The sequence below is a fragment of the Propithecus coquereli genome, unplaced genomic scaffold (genome assembly GCF_000956105.1).
Source record: "Propithecus coquereli isolate 6110/MARCELLA unplaced genomic scaffold, Pcoq_1.0 Scaffold358, whole genome shotgun sequence".
Classification (NCBI taxonomy): Eukaryota; Metazoa; Chordata; class Mammalia; order Primates; family Indriidae; genus Propithecus; species Propithecus coquereli.
This window is the reverse complement of record NW_012149263.1, coordinates 775,029-796,120: the sequence shown is the minus strand read 5'-3', so window position 1 is coordinate 796,120 and position 21,092 is coordinate 775,029. Positions and strand designations below refer to the sequence as shown.

General features: G+C 45.5%; 2 protein-coding genes across 2 annotated transcripts in view; both read right to left on the bottom strand.

Moving 5' to 3' along the window:
• Positions 1-4,326: 4,326 nt before the first annotated feature.
• LOC105816152 (zinc finger protein 501-like) lies at positions 4,327-5,977 on the bottom strand. The gene is made up of 3 exons (XM_012651484.1): positions 5,458-5,977; positions 5,206-5,373; positions 4,327-4,872 (listed from the first exon to the last, which is right to left on the bottom strand). The coding sequence occupies exons 1-3, from the start codon at positions 5,941-5,943 to the stop codon at positions 4,327-4,329; spliced, it is 1,200 nt and encodes a 399-aa protein (XP_012506938.1). The 5' UTR covers positions 5,944-5,977.
• A 1,167-nt stretch (positions 5,978-7,144) lies between these two features.
• Positions 7,145-21,092, bottom strand: part of WTIP (Wilms tumor 1 interacting protein) — a 41,572-nt gene continuing 27,624 nt past the window's right edge. Inside the window, exons 9-13 of the mRNA XM_012651483.1 lie at positions 18,315-18,334; positions 11,898-12,002; positions 10,190-10,228; positions 7,297-7,423; positions 7,145-7,185 (exon numbers count right to left, since the gene is read on the bottom strand). Coding sequence (XP_012506937.1) covers positions 7,145-7,185; positions 7,297-7,423; positions 10,190-10,228; positions 11,898-12,002; positions 18,315-18,334 — 332 coding nt within the window. The remainder of the gene's footprint in view (positions 7,186-7,296; positions 7,424-10,189; positions 10,229-11,897; positions 12,003-18,314; positions 18,335-21,092) is intronic.

Below are 21,092 nucleotides of genomic sequence, written 5' to 3'. Positions count from 1 at the left end.
TTCATTAGAAAACATCAAGTTTGAATCAAAACCCAGTTTCCAAAAGCTCTGGAAGAACTAACAGCAAAAGTTCCTAGAAGGGCCTTTTATGTTTCTCCAGCTATATGACCACAACCAGCTGTCTAGCCATTTATACCAAGTGAAAGCTGTCTTAGTCTGTTCAGACTGCTATAACAAAATACCATGAACTGGGTAGTTTATAAAAACAGAAATTTATGTCTGACAGTTCTGGAAGCTAGAAAATCCAAGACCAAGGTGCCAGCAAATTCAATGTCTGGTGAGGGCGGCTTTCTGGTTCCTAGATGGCACCCTCTAGCTGTGTTCTCACATGGTGGAAGGGGCAAGGCAGTTCTCTGGGGCCTCTTATTAATATAAAGGCACTCACCCCTGTCATGAGCCCTCATGAACTCCAAAAGGCCCCACACCTCCTAAAACTATCCCACGGGTGATGAGGTTTCAACATATGAATTTTGTATGGAAATAAACATTCAGACCATAGCAAAAGCCATGAGTAAACACATCAGCCCTTGCGGCTACTAAGGGAATTTCAGATTTTAAAGAGCGCATCATAAATCCCACTGATTTATCTTGACCAAGGGTTAAAGCCAGATACCCAGTAATCTCCAGAGGTAAGACTAGAGCTATTCTAGACAACTTGAAAGTTAACTCTATCTTACACTATTTGACAGCAAAACATACAAAAAAAAATTGTAGATGGTGCTAAATTTAGAGATTAAATGCCTATATCAGAAAAGAAATGTCTCAATCAAGGACAAATGCAACCTTAGAAAATAGAAAAAGGACAACTGAAACCCAAAACAAGAATGAAATAATAAAGATCAAAGAGAAGTTAATGAAATGGAAAACAGAATAACAATAGAGAATAATCAATAAAACTGAGAACTGATTTTTGGAGAAGATCAACAAAACAGATTCATCTCTAACCAGACTGACAAGAAAAAAATGAGAGAAAACAAAAATTACCAGAGTTAGGTACAGATGGGGTTACACCACTAGATTCTACAGATTTAAAAGGATAACAGAGAATTATATGAATTATTTTATGCCAATAAATTTCATAATTGCCAGTTTGAAAGCAAAGAAATAAAACTGAATTTATTTATAGACAACATGAATGCCAATGGAGAATGCTAATCCCATGGAATCTAAAAAAAAAACAAAAAAACTAGAATAAATGAATTTATAAAGTTTACAGAGTAGAAAATGAATATTTTTATAAAAATTGTAGTTCTATGTACTAGCAAAGATCAATTTGAAATTGAAATTTTAAAAGAATACTTTTTACAAGAGCATATAACATATAATATAGGTGGAGATAATTAAAATGTGCAAGATATATACACTGAAGACTAAAAGATTGCTGAGGACAATTAAAGAAGATCTGAATAAAGGGAGAGATTTGCCACATTTATGAATTGGAACACTCAATATGGTTAACATATCAATTCTCTTCAAATTTATATATTTTTTTCCAATGGAATCCCAATCAAAATCCCACAATGCTTTTATTAGAGAATGCCAAGTGAATTCTAAAAATCATAAAGAAATGCAAAGAACTTAGAACAGCCAAAAAAATTCTGAAAAAGAAGAACAAAGTTAAAGGACTACACTACCTGATTTCAAGACATACTATAAAATCATGTTAAGACATAATTTTAAGATATCAGAAAAAAATATAGATTAAGAAAGTCCAGGAATAGACCAACACATATACGATCAAGTGATTTTTAAAAAGGGTGCAGAGGCAATTCAGCAAAGAGAGTGCTTTCAACCAGTGCTGTTGGAGCGACGGGACATCTATAGTGAAACAAAAAACAAAAGAGAAAAACCCCAAAGCTCTGACCCCAAATGTCACAGTATACAAAAGAACTCAAAATGGATTATAAACCTAAAAGTATGAAACCTCCGTTAAGTAACACAAGAGAGAATGTTTTTTGTTTTGGCAAATACTTCATAAATACACACCAGAAACATGTAAAAATAATACATTCAAATTTATCAACAGTAAAAATTTTTGCTGTAGGAAAAACTCTATTAAGAGGATTGGAAAAAAGCCGCAGGCTAGAAGACCATACTGGCAAATGACAGTTCTAATGAAGGACTTTATTAAAAACCCTCAAAATTCAACAAGAAGAAATTTTTTAATGGGCAAAAGATTTGAACTGATACTTAACCAAAAAAATAGAGCGATGGCAGCAGTACAACTAAAAATTCTAAACAGTAGTCATTAGGGAGGTACAAAATGAAATCACAGAGAAAACCACTACACGCGTAATGAGAATGGTAGAAATTAAAAAGACTAACCATGCCAAGTGTAGGTGAGGATGTGGAATAACTGAAATTCCCACTGCTGGAGGGATACAAAATGGTATAACCACTTTGGAATACAGTTTGTCAATTTGTAAAAAGATAAAGATCTGTTTATCCTTTGACTCTGTGAACTTATGCTTTTTATTTTCTGTATTTTATGATGACACCTTAAAAAACTTGCTGGCCTAGGAGAGACTTCCCCTCCCAGAGCTAGCCCTTTCATAGAGTTAGCAAAGGGTCTGACCACGATCACGTCTCATACACAAACCAAGCAGTCCTGAGCCTATAGCCCAGCTACCTTTTTATATTTAACTCTCACACACCAAGTCAGTATTTTCCCTGCCCTAAGGCATCCCAGGATCAGGTACCAGGTAACCAGAGAGGAACCCTATAGCCCAAAGCCTGCCAGGATTATTCAAACCAGCTAATCATAAAGTGTTTGCTCTTCCCTGTCTCGCCTTTCCCATGGAGACCCCAATAAGGACTGTAGCCTATGCCTTTCCCTTGCTCCTTTCTGGCTCTTGACCAACACCAGTGCTCTCCATGTGGCTCTGTGCAGCATGGTATGCCCCTTCTCTTGGGAAATAGAAGTAATAAATCCTTTGCATGGCACTGGCCTGTGTCATCAGTCACTGCCGTAAGTTATAATAAAATCCCCCATGTAGAACTGAGACACTGGGTCTTTTGCTCCTAGGTATTAACCCAAGAGAAAGACTGGTAGTAATATATGAATGTTCATAGCAGCTTTATTTGTTATAGCCCCAAACTGGAAACAATCCAAATGTCCTTTAACAGATGACAGAAAAACAAATTGTGAAATGTGCATACAAGAGAACACTAGTCTGTAATAAAACAACGAAGTACTCATACATGCAATGTGGAGGAATAGCAAAATAATTATGCCGCATGAAACAAAAGCAAAAAAGAGTAAACCTTTTATTATTCCATTTATATACAATTTTATATAGGAAAAGGAGTTTATAGTGAAAGACAGCAAATCAATGGGAATGGGTAGCCAGAGACGTAGGGAAAGAGGGATTTTAAAGGAGAGGAACTTTGGGGATGTCCACTATCATGATTATGGTAATGGTTTCATGGGTATATATTAATGTACTAGATAAAACATCACATCTTACATCTTAAAGATGCATAGTTTACTGCACATCAGTTATACCCCAATAGATATAGATACAGAGCTTTAAAAAATGGTTCCACATAAAAATCTGGATCTCCTGCTTCTCTTGAAAAGCTAGTCATTTTGGCAAACATATACTGAATCCATCATAACTATCCTCATCCTTTGAAAAGGAAAGCCCTGCTTCAATGGAAGCAAAGACCACCAAGCAATAAAGGTTCTTTGTGAGTCATAGAAGCCTCATGCCTAGACTATAATCTCTGTCTTGTCTCCATTTTCTTGCTTCTATAAAAATGGCCTTGAAGCAATCAGCCCAAATAGCCTCAGCAATCCAGAAAACATTTAGACCATTTGCTCTGCCAGTGACTTTGTCCACGGGAGTGGCTAAATCTAGAAGTCCTGAGCATATCTGTATACCCTCATCCCTCACAGCTGTAGTGACCAGAATAATTCTGGAAGCACGTTTAGATGAGGAACACATCCTCTAGTTTGCTGCCCCCAACTGTTAACCACAGCCAGTGTGTGAATGTAATTATGGTGGACTTCAGTGGCGTCAGACCACTCATGATTTCCTCCAGGGAGAGGGAGACAGTACAGAGGTCTGCCTTCACTGACACATTGGGTAACCCGATACACACTTGCTGGCTGGCAAAGGTGAAATGGCTTTTGCCACAGGTACTGGCAGTGATATAACTCAGGGAAGGGCCCTCGGCAGGTAAGAAAGTGCAATGCAGCTCCTCAAAGCTCCCCACCTACCGACATTCACAAGGAATCTCTCCAGTATGGATGTCAAGATGTGACATTCAACTTTTGCCTGATGGCTACATCACAAAGGCTACTCTCAGAGCCCCTCTCTGGTGTCACTCATTATGTTGACCAGGCAGATAACACACTCCCTGTATTCTAAGGCCTTTCTCCAGGGAGAACTTTCTGGTACTAAATGGGAGAAGGCCATTGGCTGAAGGCTTTTCTCCAGTATGATTTCTTCGATGTTTAATGAGGCTGGATTTGTGGCTAAAGAATTTCCCACATTCGCTGCACTCATAAGGCCTCTCTCCAGTATGGACTCTCTGGTGTTGAGCGAGTGTAGATTTAAGGCTGAAGGCTTTCCCACATTCACTGCACGCATAAGGCCTTTCACCAGTGTGGACTCTCTGGTGTAAAATGAGGCTGGATCTTTGGCTAAAAGATTTCCCACATTGAGTGCATTCATACGGCCTTTCACCAGTGTGAACTCTCTTATGTGCAATAAGGCCAGAGCTTTGGCTAAAGAACTTCCCACATTCAGTGCAGTTATAAGGCCTTTCTCCAGTGTGGATTCTCTGATGCCGGACAAGTGTGATTCTGCGGCTAAAGAATTTCCCACATTCGCTGCACTTGTAAGGCTTTGCCCCAGTGTGAATTCTCTGGTGTTCAATAAGGCCAGAGCTTTGTCTAAAGGTTTTCCCACATTCACTGCATTCATAAGGCCTGTCTCTAGTGTGGCTTTTCTTGTGCTGAACCAGTCTGCATTTCTGGCTGAATGCTTTACCACATTCAGTACACTCGTGAAGCCTTTCTCCAGTGTGAATTCTCTGGTGGTGGACCAGTCTGTGTTTATAGCTGAAGGCTTTCCCACATTCGCTGCATTCGTAAGGCCTTGCCGAGACGTGAACTCTACGGTGTATAGTAAGGTTGGAGTAATGGTTGAAGAATTTCCCACATTCGCTGCATTCGTAAGGCCTTGCTCCACTGTGAACCCTCTGGTGTACAACCAGGCTAGAGTTATGACTGAACGATTTTCCACATTCTCTGCACTCATAAGGTCTTTCTCCAGTATGGACTCTCTGGTGCTGAACGAGTATGTGTTTGCTGCTGTAGGCTTTCCCACATTTGCTGCACTCGTAAGGCCTTTCTCCAGTGTGAAGCTTTTTATGCCGAACAAGGTGGGTGCTTTTGCTGTAGGCTTTTCCACATTCACTGCACACATGAGGCGTTATACCCATGTGAACTCTCTGGTGTACAACAAGGTTAGATTTACGGCTAAAGAATTTTCCACATTCGTGGCACTCATAAGGTCTTTCTCCACTATGGACTCGCTGGTGCTCGTGAAACCTACTTTTGTGTCTGTAGGCTTTCCCACATTCACTGCACGTGTAACACCCTTCTGCAACGTGAAAGGCCTCTCTGCACTGAGTACTTCTGGGTGAGTTCTCCTTGCTGTGAATGGTCTGTTGCTGGAGAAGGGCTGAGCCGGGCAGGAGGTCCTTCCCACTGTTGCCACATGTGAAGGGATTCTCTGACACGTGGACCCTGCAGTTCTTACCAAACAAAGCCCTATCCTCATCCCGTGTGAAGTAGTTCTCTCCAGTGTGCTGCTTCTGATGCTGGAGGATGTTTGTGCTAAGCCAGAATCGTCTTCCGTGTGTTCCATACGTGTGTGATTTGTGCCTGGGGTGTATTCCCTGATGCTCAGCCAGGAGCAAAACATCTTTCATGACTGGGCTACAAATCCCACAAGGGTAGGCTTTTGGGGTGGCCAGACCTGCCTTGGGAGCCCTGACCTGTGACACTCCTTGAGAAGGTGCCTCCTCATTCTCCATTCGAAACCAACAACCTGGAAGCAGAGAAACGTTGTTGAAGTACATGTACACTTTGGTAGGAGGGGCAGCCCCAACACAGCGTGTATCTTACAGATCCAGGAATGAGTACACGAAACTCTTGGGATGAAAAGGGGGCTGAAGTTCGGGTGAGAGACTCTGCTGTACTGAGCCTGGCAACATCATACCATGGGGAAGTCCCCTGTGGGGCAAGCATACAGTGATGGGACAGAGCACAGGAAGGAGAGGCTGCATCTCCAACTCACTTCTCTGCAAACGGCTTTCAGCTGGGGCTTGTCTGCTGGTGACACGTGAGCACTGAATAGAAAGGTGTGTCCAGACCCAGGAAAACCAACTACAACTGAGCAGCTGTTCAAGGACTATTTAAGGTACGTGCACATCTCACAACACTTTATGTGTAGCTCAGTGCCAGAGAACACTGCAGAGAGGAACGGGTGAGACCTGAATGCCAGAGAGGCGGGGGCCAGTCCTGGCTGGACGTCAGAGTAGGAATGACAAGCGGGCAAAATGTCAAATGTGAGGCTGAAATACAGAAATGAGTTAAGGGCCCTGTCCTTGGTACGCAAACAATCATGGGCACTGGGAAGGTTCCTGGCATCATGAGAATTCGGCCCTTACTTCGAGCCATCCCTCACTTCCCGCCTACCAGAGCCAGTACCCCTCTGGTGTCCTCTTGCCATAGCTGGGGTCATGTCTACCTGAATTTGGGAAGACACAAGTCCTAAGGGAAAGGCAAGGCAGGTAAATAGACAGCAGGTGCACAGAGGAACCCACCCCGTGACAGACCTCAGGACAGAAAACTAGTATAACAAAAAAAGCCTCAGAGAATGTCTTACAGGAACAGCCCAGTGGTCCCTGCAAGTAGTAACCACGTGGCGCCTGCAATTCCTGGCACTGTGAGGCCCAAGGAAATGCCAGCTGCAGGGAGAGCAACAATGATTCTGGACGGTCACTCTGCCAGGGTGAGGCCAAGCCTGGTGGGATTCACTGGGTTCACTGCAAGACGCCTGGTCCCCTTACTCTCCCCTGCCAGGCTTCAGGGTACCAGGTGGTGGGGCTGCCTGGGGAGAGAATGTACTCAGCCCAGCCCGAGCACCCGTAGCACCTTCACAAGAAAAGCTGGGGAAAGAGCAATGTCCACAGCCAGGCTGTGGTAAGGAAAGAGCAGCCCCTAGAACAAAGGGGAAGGAAGAGCCCAGCCAGGATGCCGGGTGAGCGTGAGGGACTTACCCAGGGAGGCCACAAGTGCAAAGTTCTCCAGCATGACATCGCGGTACAGGAGTCTCTGCGTCTCATCAAGAAGCTTCCACTCCTCCCATGAGAAGTCCACAGCCACATCCTCAAAGGTCACGCTGCCCTACCATGACAGGGAAAGCTGCGTCCCTGAGCAGCCTCTCTCCCCAGGACCCGTGGTCTATCCCTTTCCCCCGAAATATCCCCCCTACTCTCCTCTTCCTCCCCAGGTCACCTCACAGGAGATATCGGGCCAAGTGCTGCTGCTTCCCTCTCCCTCCTCATGGTCCTACTCCTCACCACATTGGCCCACATCAACCCCGGGCATGTGTGCAAATGAACGCCATCTAAGCTCTGGGCCTGGCGCAAAGGGCCCTATCCCTTCTCCTGCCAGCAAATCCCTTGGTCATGCCTCCCAGACCAGTGCCTCCCAACACAAGCCAACAGGGGCTCAGCTTTCTCCCTTAAGCCCCTAGGACCAAGTCCCTGGCACCATCAGTTCACACTGTCTCCCTTGAGCACATCAGCCTGTAGACCATCCCTCCCTCACATTTCTGACCCCCTCTGTCATCACCAACCCCCGGCCCACGCCACAGATATCTGACATCTCCACATTCCACTCTGCATGTGCCATCCAGACAGTGCTTGGGAAATGCCATCGTGACTCCATCCTGCCTTAGACCTCTGACAGCCCACAAAGCCAGGGAGCCCCAGTCCTGTTTTTTGTTATTGCGTTTGTTTTTTGTTTGTTTTTTTGAGACAGAGTCTTGCTCTGTGGCCCAGGTTAGAATGCAGTGGTGTCATCATAGCTCACTGCAACCTCCAACTCCTGGGCTCAAGCGATCCTCCTGCCTCAGCCTTCCAAGTAGCTGGGACTACAGGCATGTGCCACCATGTCTGGTAATTTTTCTATTTTCTTGTAGAGATGGGGTCTCACTCTTGATCAAGCTAGTCTTGAACTCCTGACCCCAAGCTATCCTCCCAGAGTGCTAGGGTTCCAGGCGTGAGCCACCGCGCCCAGCCCCCAGTCCTGTTTTAAAGACCTCTCCACTTTGTCCTGCTTCTTGCTTCAATCTTAGCCACTCAGAACCATGTGCAGGTGTCAGATACCTTAAGCCCTTTTCTACTGCTGGGTTGCTGGGTTATACACACTGTCCTGTCACCCATGTCAGCCATCCTCTTTCCACCAAAGCCTCATTCAATGCCCAGCCCCACTGGTCCCCTGGCCTTCACTGACTTTCCCATTTGCTCCTGAGCTTATCCACCAGCCTGATGCAGCTCTCCAGGTCCCATCAAGAGTCACCACAAAAGCCTGGTGAGCCTCCAGAGGGCTGAATAAGTGCAGGCTCTGGCCTCACTGTCACCTCACCCCCACTGTTGCTATCCTCCACATCCAGCTCATGGCTGTCCCCCTTGGAAGCCACCTCCCCACCACAGCCACCAGTCACTGTCTTTGTGACACACATCAACCCCATTCGGGTGCCCAAGAGAGAGAAGCCCAGTTCTCCAATCGGACCCTCCTTTTCCCTGCCCCCAATAACACTGTCACCACGACCTGAAGACTCCCTTTCCTAAATGCAACTCACAGTTCCACCCGGATGTGGTTTGGATGTAGCTTGTCCCCGCCAAAACTCCTGTTCAAGTTTAACTGCCAGCGCAGCAGTGTTGAGAGGCGGGAGGTGTTTGCATCACGGGGGCTCTGCCTGCAGGAGCGGCCAGGTGCCCTTCTCTCTAAAGTGAGTTCTTGCTCTCGTGCCTAGTCTGGCAGGAATGGATTTGTTCCCACGAGCGCAGGTTGTTATAAAGTAAGAACCCCCTTTGTGTTTGGTCCCTTCGCACATTTCCCTCTCCCCTTTGACCTTCCGTGTTATGATGCAGCAGGAAGGCCCTTGCCAGAAGCCAGTGCCATGCCCTTGAACTTCCCAGCCGGCAGAACTATGAGCTAAATAAACTTCTTTTCTTTATAAATCACCGAGTTTCAAGTATTCTGTTACAGCAACACAAAATGGACAAAGACAATCCCGTCCACATACAGGCCACCAATTTGTGGTGCCTCTGACTTGAGCCCTCAGACCTGTGTGTCCAGCTGTCCACTCAAGGCCTCCACTCGGGGCCTTTATTAGAACATCTCAGACTCAACATAGAATAACAAATTCTAACTCCTGATATTCCCTCTGAAGACTACTCCTACAACCGACTTCCCCATTTCAGTTGGCATCTCCTTCCAGCTACAAAGGCCAAAAATTTTGGAGTTATCACTGACTCCTCTCCTTCTCTCTTAACTTCCACATCAGAAAGTCTAATTGGACCTACTTTAAAACCAAATCCAGAAACTGTATTTTTCTCCCATATCCACAGCCACCCTCCTGGACCAGCCATCACTGACATTCATATAAACTATTACAGGAGCCTCTTCCCTCACTCCTAATGTCTGTTCTCCACTCTGCAGCCAGAGGCAGTCTGTAAGACCTGATTCAGATGACTGTCCCCTACTCTACTCCAAACCTTCCATGGCTCCTAACACCTTCAGAATAAAGGCACAGTTCCTCCACCTGCCATTGCAGGCCTGACTCCTGCATCCCTGCTCTCTGGTCCCACAAGACAAAACAGAGACCTGTAACAGCTGCCTGACAACTCAGGCTCAGCTCTAAGCTTCTGCACATGCTGATCCCTGGGCCTGTAATGCCTTCTATAGGACATCCCACTGGTGGCCAGAAAGTGGGCCCACTCCATATAATCCCGGCCTGGATTCATGACCCTGAGTCTGGTGAGACCCCAGAGACCTCAACCCAAAGGCTAGTAGAGTGGCAGGCATAGGGTCCTGCCACATCCTGGAGACCAACTGAGTGGAACACGGGAAGGATAAGGACCTGAGACACCCTCTACTCACCTGTGCATGGCTCATAAGTGCTTCTGAAGCCATGGAAACCTGTGGGAAGAATGAGACTGTGAGTGAAGGGCACCCATGGTGGGGTCCCAAGGGCTGGAGGTGACCTCCAGCCAACTTTTTAATTTCTGGGCTTCAGTTCTTAGTGCTACCTCTTACCAGCTATGTGACCTTGAACAAGGATTCAACCTCCTTGTGCCTCAATGTCATCTGTAAAATGGGCATAAGAATGGTACCAAGCTCACAGGGCTGCTGTCGGTATCAAATGCATTAGTACATGTCAAGTGGTAATTGTGGGCTATTACTGCCACTGAATCAAGGCTGCTGTCAATGTTTTCAGTACAAATGATACGATGAGTTTTTCAAACTTTAGATGTGTGGTATACTGATCTTGTAAGTATTTATAAGAATGTAATATGTATGACCTTGTGGTTTATTAAGGTGTGAACTAAATATTAAGTGCTTGCGTAAAGTTAACTTGTTAAATTCACACATCCCAATGTTTAATTGCCTACCTATATGTACATATTTAGAGGAATACTGATCTCTCTTTTTTTTTTTATTTCAGAGTATTACAGGGGTTACATAAATTGCCCTTGCACTGCCCGAGTCAGAGCTACAAGCGTGTCCATCCCCCAGAGAGCATGCACCGCATCCATTAGGTGTGAATTTACCTGTTGAAATAAGTGGTTGTTTCATAAATTCACAAGTTAAAAATGGGGAGGTGGGCAGCAGCTGTGCAGGCCAAGGATGCTAGTTTTCTATCCTTAAAAACCCCACCTGTGATTGGATCGCTTCTCCCCATTCTATTGCCACCACTCTGGTCCAGCAGCAGCTCTCCTGGAGTCTGTTGCAGTAGCTCCCTCAAAGTCTCCCCATCTCCACTCTCATGAACCCTCTTTCCTTCCCATCCCCCAGTCTGTTCTCCGAGGAGTCTTTGGGAATTTTTTAAAATCTTACTCTCTCTGTCCACAACCCTCCATGGCTACCAACACCCGCAGAATGACATCACAGCGACTCAGGCGGCTGCTGTGAACTAAAATAAAATCTTAAGACTCATCCCCACACTGGCTAACTGAATGGATCCCCTCACGGCCAAAGGAATATCCTAAAACTAAATTGCCTGCCAGGAGAAGGGAGGTCAGACATGCCTCATCATGCCCCCCTCCCTTCTTGGGGACATCCTTTGTAACCCATTAACAGGCCTGAGGGTACGCAAGACAAACCGCAGGTCCTAGATTTACACAACAAATATATGTCCAGCGGCTTGTCTCAGATTAACAGCTCCTTGTGTTAAAACATTCCAAGCCTTTAGATAAAGCTTCATGTCTTTAACCAATTACAAGTCAAAGAATCTTTAAACCCACCTATAATCTGTAAGCCCCCCCTTCGAGATTGCCCACCTTTTCAGGCCAAACCAATGTATGCCTCCCACGTATTGATTTATCACTTTATTGGCAACCCCTGTCTCCCTGAAATGTATAAAACCAAACTGTAACCCAGCCACAGCGAGTCCACTTGTTCAAGGTTTCTTGGGCTTGGCTCCGGGTCATGGTCCTCAAATTTGGCTCAGAGTAAATCTCTTTAAAATTATTTTACAGAGTTTGGCTTTTTTTCCTGTTAATACTGCCATTCCACACATAGCTCATCGGCTCACAATGTTTTCCATAGATAGGAGACTCCAGGTTTCCCAGCTGCTCCTCAATCGCACCTCCACGCCGCTGCACGTCTTGGTCTCTGCGTCAAGAACTCTCTTCCACTCCTCATCACGCTGGGTGTCAGAAATGGGGACCCCGCCCAGGAACGCACCAATGTCCTGAACAAAGGGGCATGGCTGAGGTGACCGGGGAAGGTGCCCTTCCTTCATGAGGGGCTTCGGGATTTGGACGTGCGGGTGCGGACAGGTGAGGACCTGGGGGACGCAGAACCAACCTACGCTGGGTCCATCAGAGCGGCCGCCAGCATGAGAGCCTGTGGCGCAACGGAGCCGGGAGCCCGAGCCAAACCCAATCCCAGCCCGTCCCCCGCGCGGAGTCAACCCTGGCGGCGCCCCAGCCGCGCACCCCCGACCCACAGACCCGCCTCTGTGCGTTGTGGGCAACGTTTCCCATCACCCCTTCCCGCTCGCTTTACCTTGGGCCTGACCAAGAGCTCACAATCTGATCAGGTGGGCCGACCCAAGTGACACCAGAACGACAGCCGCCTGGAAACCGCCGGAAATCCCGCCTGGACGTGCTCCGCAAGGTACCAAAGCGTCCCTCTCCTCGGCCCTCATTGGCCCAGCGCCGCAGCGCTCTGCGCGAAGGCATCTGGGTAATGTAGTTCCAGACTCTGGGGCGCAGGCGCACCGTCCAAGAAGTCCCGCAAGGGGCGCTGGGAAGGGGTTACCCAAAGTTCCAATGATCTGACCCTGTCTGGCTCCTCTTAGCGAGGACACACCGAGATTCCTCGATCACAGAAAGGTTTAGGAGCACATTATTTCAGATGCTCCCCAAAGCTGCAAACGCAAAAGACACGAAACCATGTCAGTCCAATCCTAAGACACTAATGGGAACACTATCAAGCAGACCAATGTAGTAACCCTTCTTTATCCATAGGGGATATGTTCCAAGAATCCCAGAGGATACTATTTTTTTCCTATACATACATGCCTATGATAAAGTCTAATTTTTGAATTATGCACAGTAAGAATAATAATAGAACAATCATAACAATACACTGTAATAAGTTATGTGAATGTGGTCTCTCTCTCTCTCAATAACTTACCGTACTGTACTCACTCTTCTTCTTGTGATGATGTGAGCTGATACAACGCCTGCATGATGAGATGAAGGAAGTTAAGGTGTAGGCATCGCGACTTAGCATTGTGCTACTATTGACCTTCTGTATTCCTTAACCTGTGTAACCAGTCCTTACTTTCAATAGATGGCTTGATGTCACTTGTTGCAGGGAATTCACTGCTGAAGTCTTCTTATAGGCTCAATGCTTTCTGGCACAACACATTGCTGTCAATCAGAACACGTTTTCTGTTCATGTCTTCCACTCATATATTTAATGCCTTTTCTATCTTAACTAAGCACTTAGCATTCGCTGTGGACATAATTTTTCAGTCTGAACTATGGCAGCAAAACCAGCATGATTTTTTTTCCTCCTTCAAAGTTTTATTCTTACCATAAATCTTACCAACCTCAGCATAGGATATTTTTTCTTATGAAGTCGAGAACGTTCTTTTTTCACTTAAAGAAAGCGCTTTACGGCTTCTCTTTGGCATATCCAAATTGCCAGCATCACTACTCTTGCACTTTGCGACCATTATTAAGTAAAATAACGGTTACTTGAACACAAGCATTGTTATACCATGGCAGTTTGGTAACCAAGAGGGCTACTAAGTGGCTAATGGGAGAGTAGCATATACAGTGTGGATATGCTGGACAACGGGATGAATTACATTCTGGTTGGGAGAGACCGGGATGTCACTAGATTTTATCATGCCATCAGAATAGTGCACAATTCAAAACTTATGGATTGTTTATGTCTTCAATTTTTTATTTAATATTTTTGGACCGTGATTGACCACCAAAAATTTTCAGGTAACTGAAACTATGGAAAGTGAAATGGTGGATAAGTGGAACTATTATATAGTTCTTTTCATGTTTCTTAAGCTTAAAGTTAATTGGGTTTTGTGGATGGGTAGGTTTACAGTTTTTATCAAATCTGGAAAAATTTTGGCCCTTATTCCCTAAGAGATTCCAGTTAATTATGTTTAGCCCTCCCACAGGTTTTTCCCCCAGCTCATTGATCTTTTTATTAGTTTTCAATTTTTTTCTGTTTTTCATTTTGGATCATTTCTATTGCTGTCTTTTCCCAACTCATTAATATTTTCTTCTGCAGTGTTTAATCTGCTGTTAATTCCATCCATTGGAATACAGTTTTTATCTATACAAGTTTGATTTTTAAATATATATGTTTTATCAAGTGTTCTTCTCCTTTCTTGAACATTTAATATAATTTTAATAACTGTTTTAATGTTTTTGTCTACCAATTCTATCATATGTGCCATTTTTCAGTCTGTTTATATTGATTGATTCTTCTGATAACAGGTCATACTTTTCTTCTTCTTTGCATGCCGGGTAATTATTTTTTATATGCAAAATATTGTGAAATTTAATTTTTTAGGTGCTGGTTAGTTCTTTATTTCTATAAATATTCTTGAGTTTTGTTCTCTTATTCAGTTATCTGGACATAGTTGGATCCATTTGAAGATTTTTAAAAGTTTTCTTAGGTGGCACAAAAGTGGCCATATGCTAAGGTGAATTTTATAGCTCTACTAAGATAATACCTGTCTGAGTAAACTACTTGACTCCCCATGAATAACTTGGGTATGCTTCTCCCCAGTCTTGGACCATTTTCTCACTTGCATACACTGAGCAGCATTCAGGGAAGACTTGACAGGCACTTTCTGCAAAACCATGGAGTTCTCTCTGCGGAGCTCTCTCCTCTCCAGTATCCTGCCCTGCAAACTTACCCACCTTGGCCACTTTAGGCTCTCAACTCTGTCTCATGAACTCAGAGACTGCTGGTTTCCCCTTGGAATCCCCCTTCCTGCACTGCAACCTGGAAATTCTCGCAGGGCAACCTGTGGCAATTACGTGGTTCACCTTCTCTGTTTCCCTCTCCCAGAGATCTCCCTGTGCTACCTGATGCCCAATTTCTGAACATGATTATTTTGTATATTTTGTCCAGTTTTTGCTGTTTCAAGTGGGAGGACTAAGTCCAGTCCCTGTTACTCCATCTTGGCTAGAAACAGTAATCTTTTTGTTTTGTTTTGTTGTCTTTTTATCCTCCATGGACTATGAACTTGGGGAAAGTACTATATTATTTCTCACAATAACTATGACAGTGGACTGGAGTAGGCAAAGAACACAATGGAACTGGGATTTGAAGAGTACCAATGGATGTTTGGGGGAGGCGATATATACGTGTATTTATTGATGATTTATAAATAGAGGATATTTCTTTAATAACTAAAATTCCTTTCCCTTATCTAGTTTACACTTGGTAGTGCCAGAGAAATAACAAACATGATATAGCTCAGTATACAGCATGTTAGAAGAAAAAGTGGGGAAAGGAGATAGGCAAGTGGGAGGCAGAAGGAGGGGAGAAGAGTTACAATTTAGATAAAATGGCCAGAGCAGCTAATAGCCTGGCATCTGAGTGATGTCCCGAAGGAACTTACGGTACCAGCGGCAGAGTGTGTGAGCACTGGTTTCTCCATGTACGGGCAGACACATTGCTTATCAGACGTATTGCCTTTGTCAGTCCAATAAATGAGACAAAAAGGTGTCTCTGTATAACTATCTTAAGGGAGCAGATACTTATTGGATTAATCTCTATTCATGATATACTCTGATAGACTTCTTTATTGACCAATTATTGATAATGTAGTAGTCATTCATGAACCTGACACAAAACCTGGAATGCCAATGTATGTTTAAAAAGCCACTTTATTTTGTTCTCTGTGAACTTTCTGCTAGAAACATTTGCTCCTTTTTCTACTGATATGTTGGTCTTTTCCTTATCATTTATAGGAACTGTGTACAGACTCCTCATATACTAGGAAATTGAGCCAATTATAATGACTTGCAAATATTTTCACCAATATTTTCTCCTAGCATTTTGAACTTCTCTGTGGTACAGTCTGCCAGGCAGTAATATTTTATTGTTTATGCAGTCAGATTTATCAATTTGGTTTTTTCATCTTTGGAGAGGTCTTTTTAACTCTGAGCTTATTTTAAATATCTTGCATATTTTGTAAGAACTTTATGGGACATTTTGGTCCTTAAATATATAAATCTTTCAGATATCTGAGTTTAATTCTGAAGAAAGCTGTGAGAGATAGATCCAACTATTTCCTCAGACGTTTAATCAGTTGATTCAAAAGCATTTATGAAATAACCCAAATTGCCTCACTGATTTACAAATTACCTTTATCACAAAATTTTGATAATTTATATATATTTCTGGCTTTCTGTTGACAGTCTATTTATTGGTACAGGCCCACACATGTGTGTTTTAATATTTCATAGGGCTTATTGTCCCTAATACTCTATATCTGAAATATAACAAATACAATATAAATGTCATATAAATGAAGCATATGACAGTAGCATTTTTAGTGTGGTTTCGTTCACTCATCGTAATACATATGAGATTCCTCCATGTTGTTCCATGTGTCAATAGTTTGTTCCTTTTTATTGCCGGGCAATGTTCAATCGTATGGGTGTAACACACTTCATGTATCCATTCACCAGTTGAACACTTGAGTTGTTTCCACTTTCAATAAAATCTGAATTAACTGCAATTAAACACTGATGAGCAGGTTTTTCTGTGAACACAAATTTTCATTTCTCTTGGGTGAATACCTTAAAGAGGGATTGCTGGATTGCATGATGAATGGAAGATTAATTTTATAAGGATGAAGTAAATTTTCTCTTCAAAAACATCTTGGAGGATCTCAAACTACTCAACACTAAAAGAAAATCCCATTAAAAAGTGGGCAAAGGACATGAACAAACATTTCTCAAAAGAAGACATACAAATGGCCAACACATATATGAAAAAAATGCTCAACATCACTAATCATCAGAGAAATGCAAATCAAAACCACAATGAGGTATCATCTTACCCCAGTTAGAATGGCTATTAGTGCTCGCTTCGGCAGCACATATACTAAAATTGGAATGATACAGAGAAGATTAGCATGGCCCCTGTGCAGGGATGACACGCTTTTTAAATATTTAAAAAAAAAAAAGAATGGCTATTATAAAAAAGACAAAAAAATAACAGATGCTGGTGAGAATGTGGAGAAAAACAAACTCTTACACGCTGTTTTTGGGAATGTAAATTAGTACAGCCACTATGGAAAGCAGCATGGAGATTTCTCAAAAAACTAAAAATGGAACTACGGTATATTCCAGCAATCCCCCTACTGGTATTTAGGCAAAGGAAAAATCAGCATATCAACGGGATACCTGCACTCGCGTGTTTATTGCAGCGCTAATCTCAATAGCAAAGATATGGAATCAACCTCAGTGACCATCAACCCACAGACAAATGGATAAAGAAAACACGGAGAGGGATTGCTGGGCTGACTATGATTCAGCCACAAAAAAAAGAATGAAATCATGTCATTTACAGCAACATGGATGGAACTTTCATTATTCTAAATGAAATAAGCCAGGTGCAGAAAGACAAATATCACATGTTTTCACTCATATGTGGGAGCTAAAAAGGATCTCATAAAGGTAGAGAGTATAATGATAGATATTTAATATGAGAGACGAGGGGTGGCAGGCTTTCAGAGAGGTAGGCTAATGGGTACAAACATACTGTTAATAAAAGGTATAAGCTCTGTTGCTTGGCAGCGGAGTGACTATGGTTAACAACAGTGCACTGTGTATTTCAAAGTAGCCAGGAGCAGAGACTTGAACTGTTTCCAATGCATAGAAATGATAAATACTCAAAACGATGGACACTTCGAATACCCTAACTCAATGATTACACATTCTATGCATGTAACAAAATATCGCATGTACCCCATAAATGTGTAAAATATTACGTATCAATAAAAAATAATCTTATTGGTATTTTCATTGGTATTACATTAAACTGACTGCTATTTTTAGGAGGAAACAACATGTTTGGGCAACTGAAAATTCCCATTCAATGGTCTTTTCGTTTATTTAAATTCTGTTATACTTGTCCCTCATGAGGATTTTAGAGTTTTTAAAAAATATATTCATTAATTCAACAAATATTTAGTGAGGACCTATTCTGTATTACACAATATTTTAGCACTGGGGCTGGAAATTTAAATTTGGAAGCTGTAGGTAAAGTTAGAAAAATGAAGCTAGATTGTATCACTAAGAAAATGAGTATAGATAGAAAAGAAAAGAAATGCAAAGAGAATGATCCCCGGTATACGATACAAGCAACCAGAAAAGCAGCTGAGAAGGATCCTCCAATGAGGCAGGAGAAAAACCAAGAGATCGGCACGTCATGAAAGCCAGCTGGGGTGTGGGGAGGATCAGGTGTGTCAAATGAACCCAGCCAAATGCTTCCAACTCACCTGGCTCTGGAGCTGCCCACCTGTTGCAGAGGGGGGTGGGGTGGGGGGGAAGACCCAGGTGACGTCGGCCTCACTGGATGAGTTCAGACTCTCCCGTTTTCTCTCCTGCTCACTCTGTCTCTCCATAGCCTATCGATCTTCTAGCCATGGTTCTAGGAGCCGCTGCGTCTCTCTCTTACACAGCGTGTCTCTCCCCGCTTCACCTCTCACCATCTCCCGCCCAATCTCCTGGTCGCTCTCGTCCATTCTCTCAGATATGCAGCCTCTCTCAAACACAGTGTCTCTCTTGATCTCTCCCACTGACTCTCTGCCCCCTTCCCCCCTCCTCCGACACACACACACACACGGCAGCACACTCAGCACTCAAGTCTGTGCTTCTGGGCCTCAGCACAGAAGCGAGGCGGCCCCCGCGGAGAGGCGTGCTTGTACGTGTACTGCACGGGGCACACACGCCCACACTTGATGTGCACGTGCGTGTAGGATTTGCGTAAACCCGTTCTTGCGCCGTTATGTTCCACCTGTGGTTCCTTCGCTGGGTAACTCAGGCAGGACTTGGACACGCAAAGCAATCAGGGTGGGGGGAGCTACACCAAGACCCTAAAGGCCAGGGCAAGGTCTGGCTCTGGCTGCAGCACCCACCGTGCACCAGGAATTGTGGAGACGAGAGTGAACCACCCAGACAGGCCGTGGCCTGGAGAGCTCCCCATCTAGTGGGGAGACGGTTAGCAAGAGAGTAACGACTCAGACACACAAAAGCACAACAGTGGCCAAAGACACAGGTGCAGATGTCACCAGATGCCCATGTCATGGGAGATATCGCAGGGGCAGGAGGGTTTGGTACCCAGGCCTGGAAGGTCATGGGCCACCCACCTGGACGCGGTGTGGCTCTCATGCTGTTCCCTCAGTCCCCACAACCATCACCTGCAGATGCTGCATTGGACAGATGAGCTTGGGGAGCAGGGACCCAAACTCCTGGGTGTTGAGCAAAGTGTCGTAACCGGGAGCCTGACTTCCTGGCGTCGCTGAGAGCAGAGGATCTGAAGGAGAATGAAAGTGCTGGGCAGGGAGTGGCTTCAGCAGAGGCAACCGCACGTGCAAAGGCTCCGTGGTAGGAGGGACAGTGGCATCACCTGTGCCGGCAGAAGGCAACATGGGGCCTAGAGAGACAAAGGGCGAGTGTGGCCTGAAATGAGGCCACTGTCCCACAGGGTCATGCACTGCCTTGGCTCTGACTTCAGACACAGTCCGTTCTGTGGGCAGGAAGGGGGGCTCAGTCCAGCTGGGTGGGAGGAGCACGGTAACCAAGATGGGATGCAGGGAGCAATGGGGACCCCATGGCCGGACAAGCAGGGGCCAGCTCCACGGCAGACGCACAGGGAGAGAACAGGGCCAGGTGTGCCCTCTGACCAGGAGAAACCGCGGTAAAGGCAGCTCGACCGAGCAAGCAAAGAGGAGGGCACATGGCAGAAAGCCTTGCACTGATTAACAACTGGTTAAAAAGCAAAGCAGCCCAAGTCAAAAGGACGAGAGCCAGAAACAGCCGCCACTCCTGGAATTTGCTCCCTGGCCTCATTGCGGTCACTTCCTCCAACAGCCCTCCCTGACTGCTCCTGCTCAGCCCCCTCCTCAGGACACACACCTGCCCCGGCTCAGCACCTCCCAGCTCCAGGCCTCACACTGCTGGACCCCACTGGCGCATCCCCCTGGGCACGACCTGGACAACCCACCTAGTTCCTCTCTCCCAGCTCGGCCAGATGGACACGTCCCCGGCCAACAGCTCCCGCCTGACGGAGGGGAAGGGAGGGAAGGGCGGCAGCCCCAGGAGGCGACGCCCCCGCCACAGGAACAAACGGACTCAGTGCAGATGTTCCCTGACACCACTGCCAGGTCCAGGGGCCGCCCCCAAGTGCAAATCCAACAGACACAGTGAGTCCCAGAACAAAGTGGGCCGATGGTCCCCCAAACTGCATTCCGAGGCGACTGCTCTTCAGACCCTGACACACACGACACCCCCCACTGAAGTGTGAAAGGCAGACACGCACGGTGAGATTTTAGAGGAATTTATACAAAAATAGTTCAAACTACAATGTTCTTACTGCCTGAAAACCAGCTCCATCATATACAAATTGGACGCTCGTGAGTTTGCTGTAATTTGCTTAAGAAATGACAAGCTTGGCCCAAGTTCTTAGAAGAAAACTACATTGTTTTAAATAAAATGAAAACATCCTCAAGGGAAAAACTTAATTTAAGTCGAACCACATCCTTTGGTCGCGGAGCCTGACAGGTGGGGCGGGGCACACGTGCGCGGCAGGGCGCCCCTCGGGGTCCCTCCGTGGCTGGGCCGCGCCGCACAGGGGCTTTTCCGGGGGGGGCACAGTCCCCAAGCAAGAAGCCCGGAACCAGGGGATGGGGTGGGAACTGCGGTTGGCCACACCCTTCAGAGCCCCCATGGCCAACTCCCACGGTGACAATGGCCAGAGGCAGAGCCCCTTGCAGGCCCCCTTCCCATAGGGGGTCATTCCGCATCCTCCTGTGACCGCACCCACCCACCGGTGGGCAAGGTGCTCTGAGACCACGAACACTCATGCCCTCCGCCAACCCCGCCTTCTCGGCACGCCCTGCCCCCAGAGCGCCCTGGAGGGCCCCAGGCCCGTCTGAACAGGGAAATCAGTGTCCTCCAGGCTGTGTCACCCCGGACCTCCAGCCATCTCCCACCGTGACCCACCGCCTGTCCCTGTCCCCAGGCTGTGGGCCCGGGAGGAGGGGAGTCTAGGAACC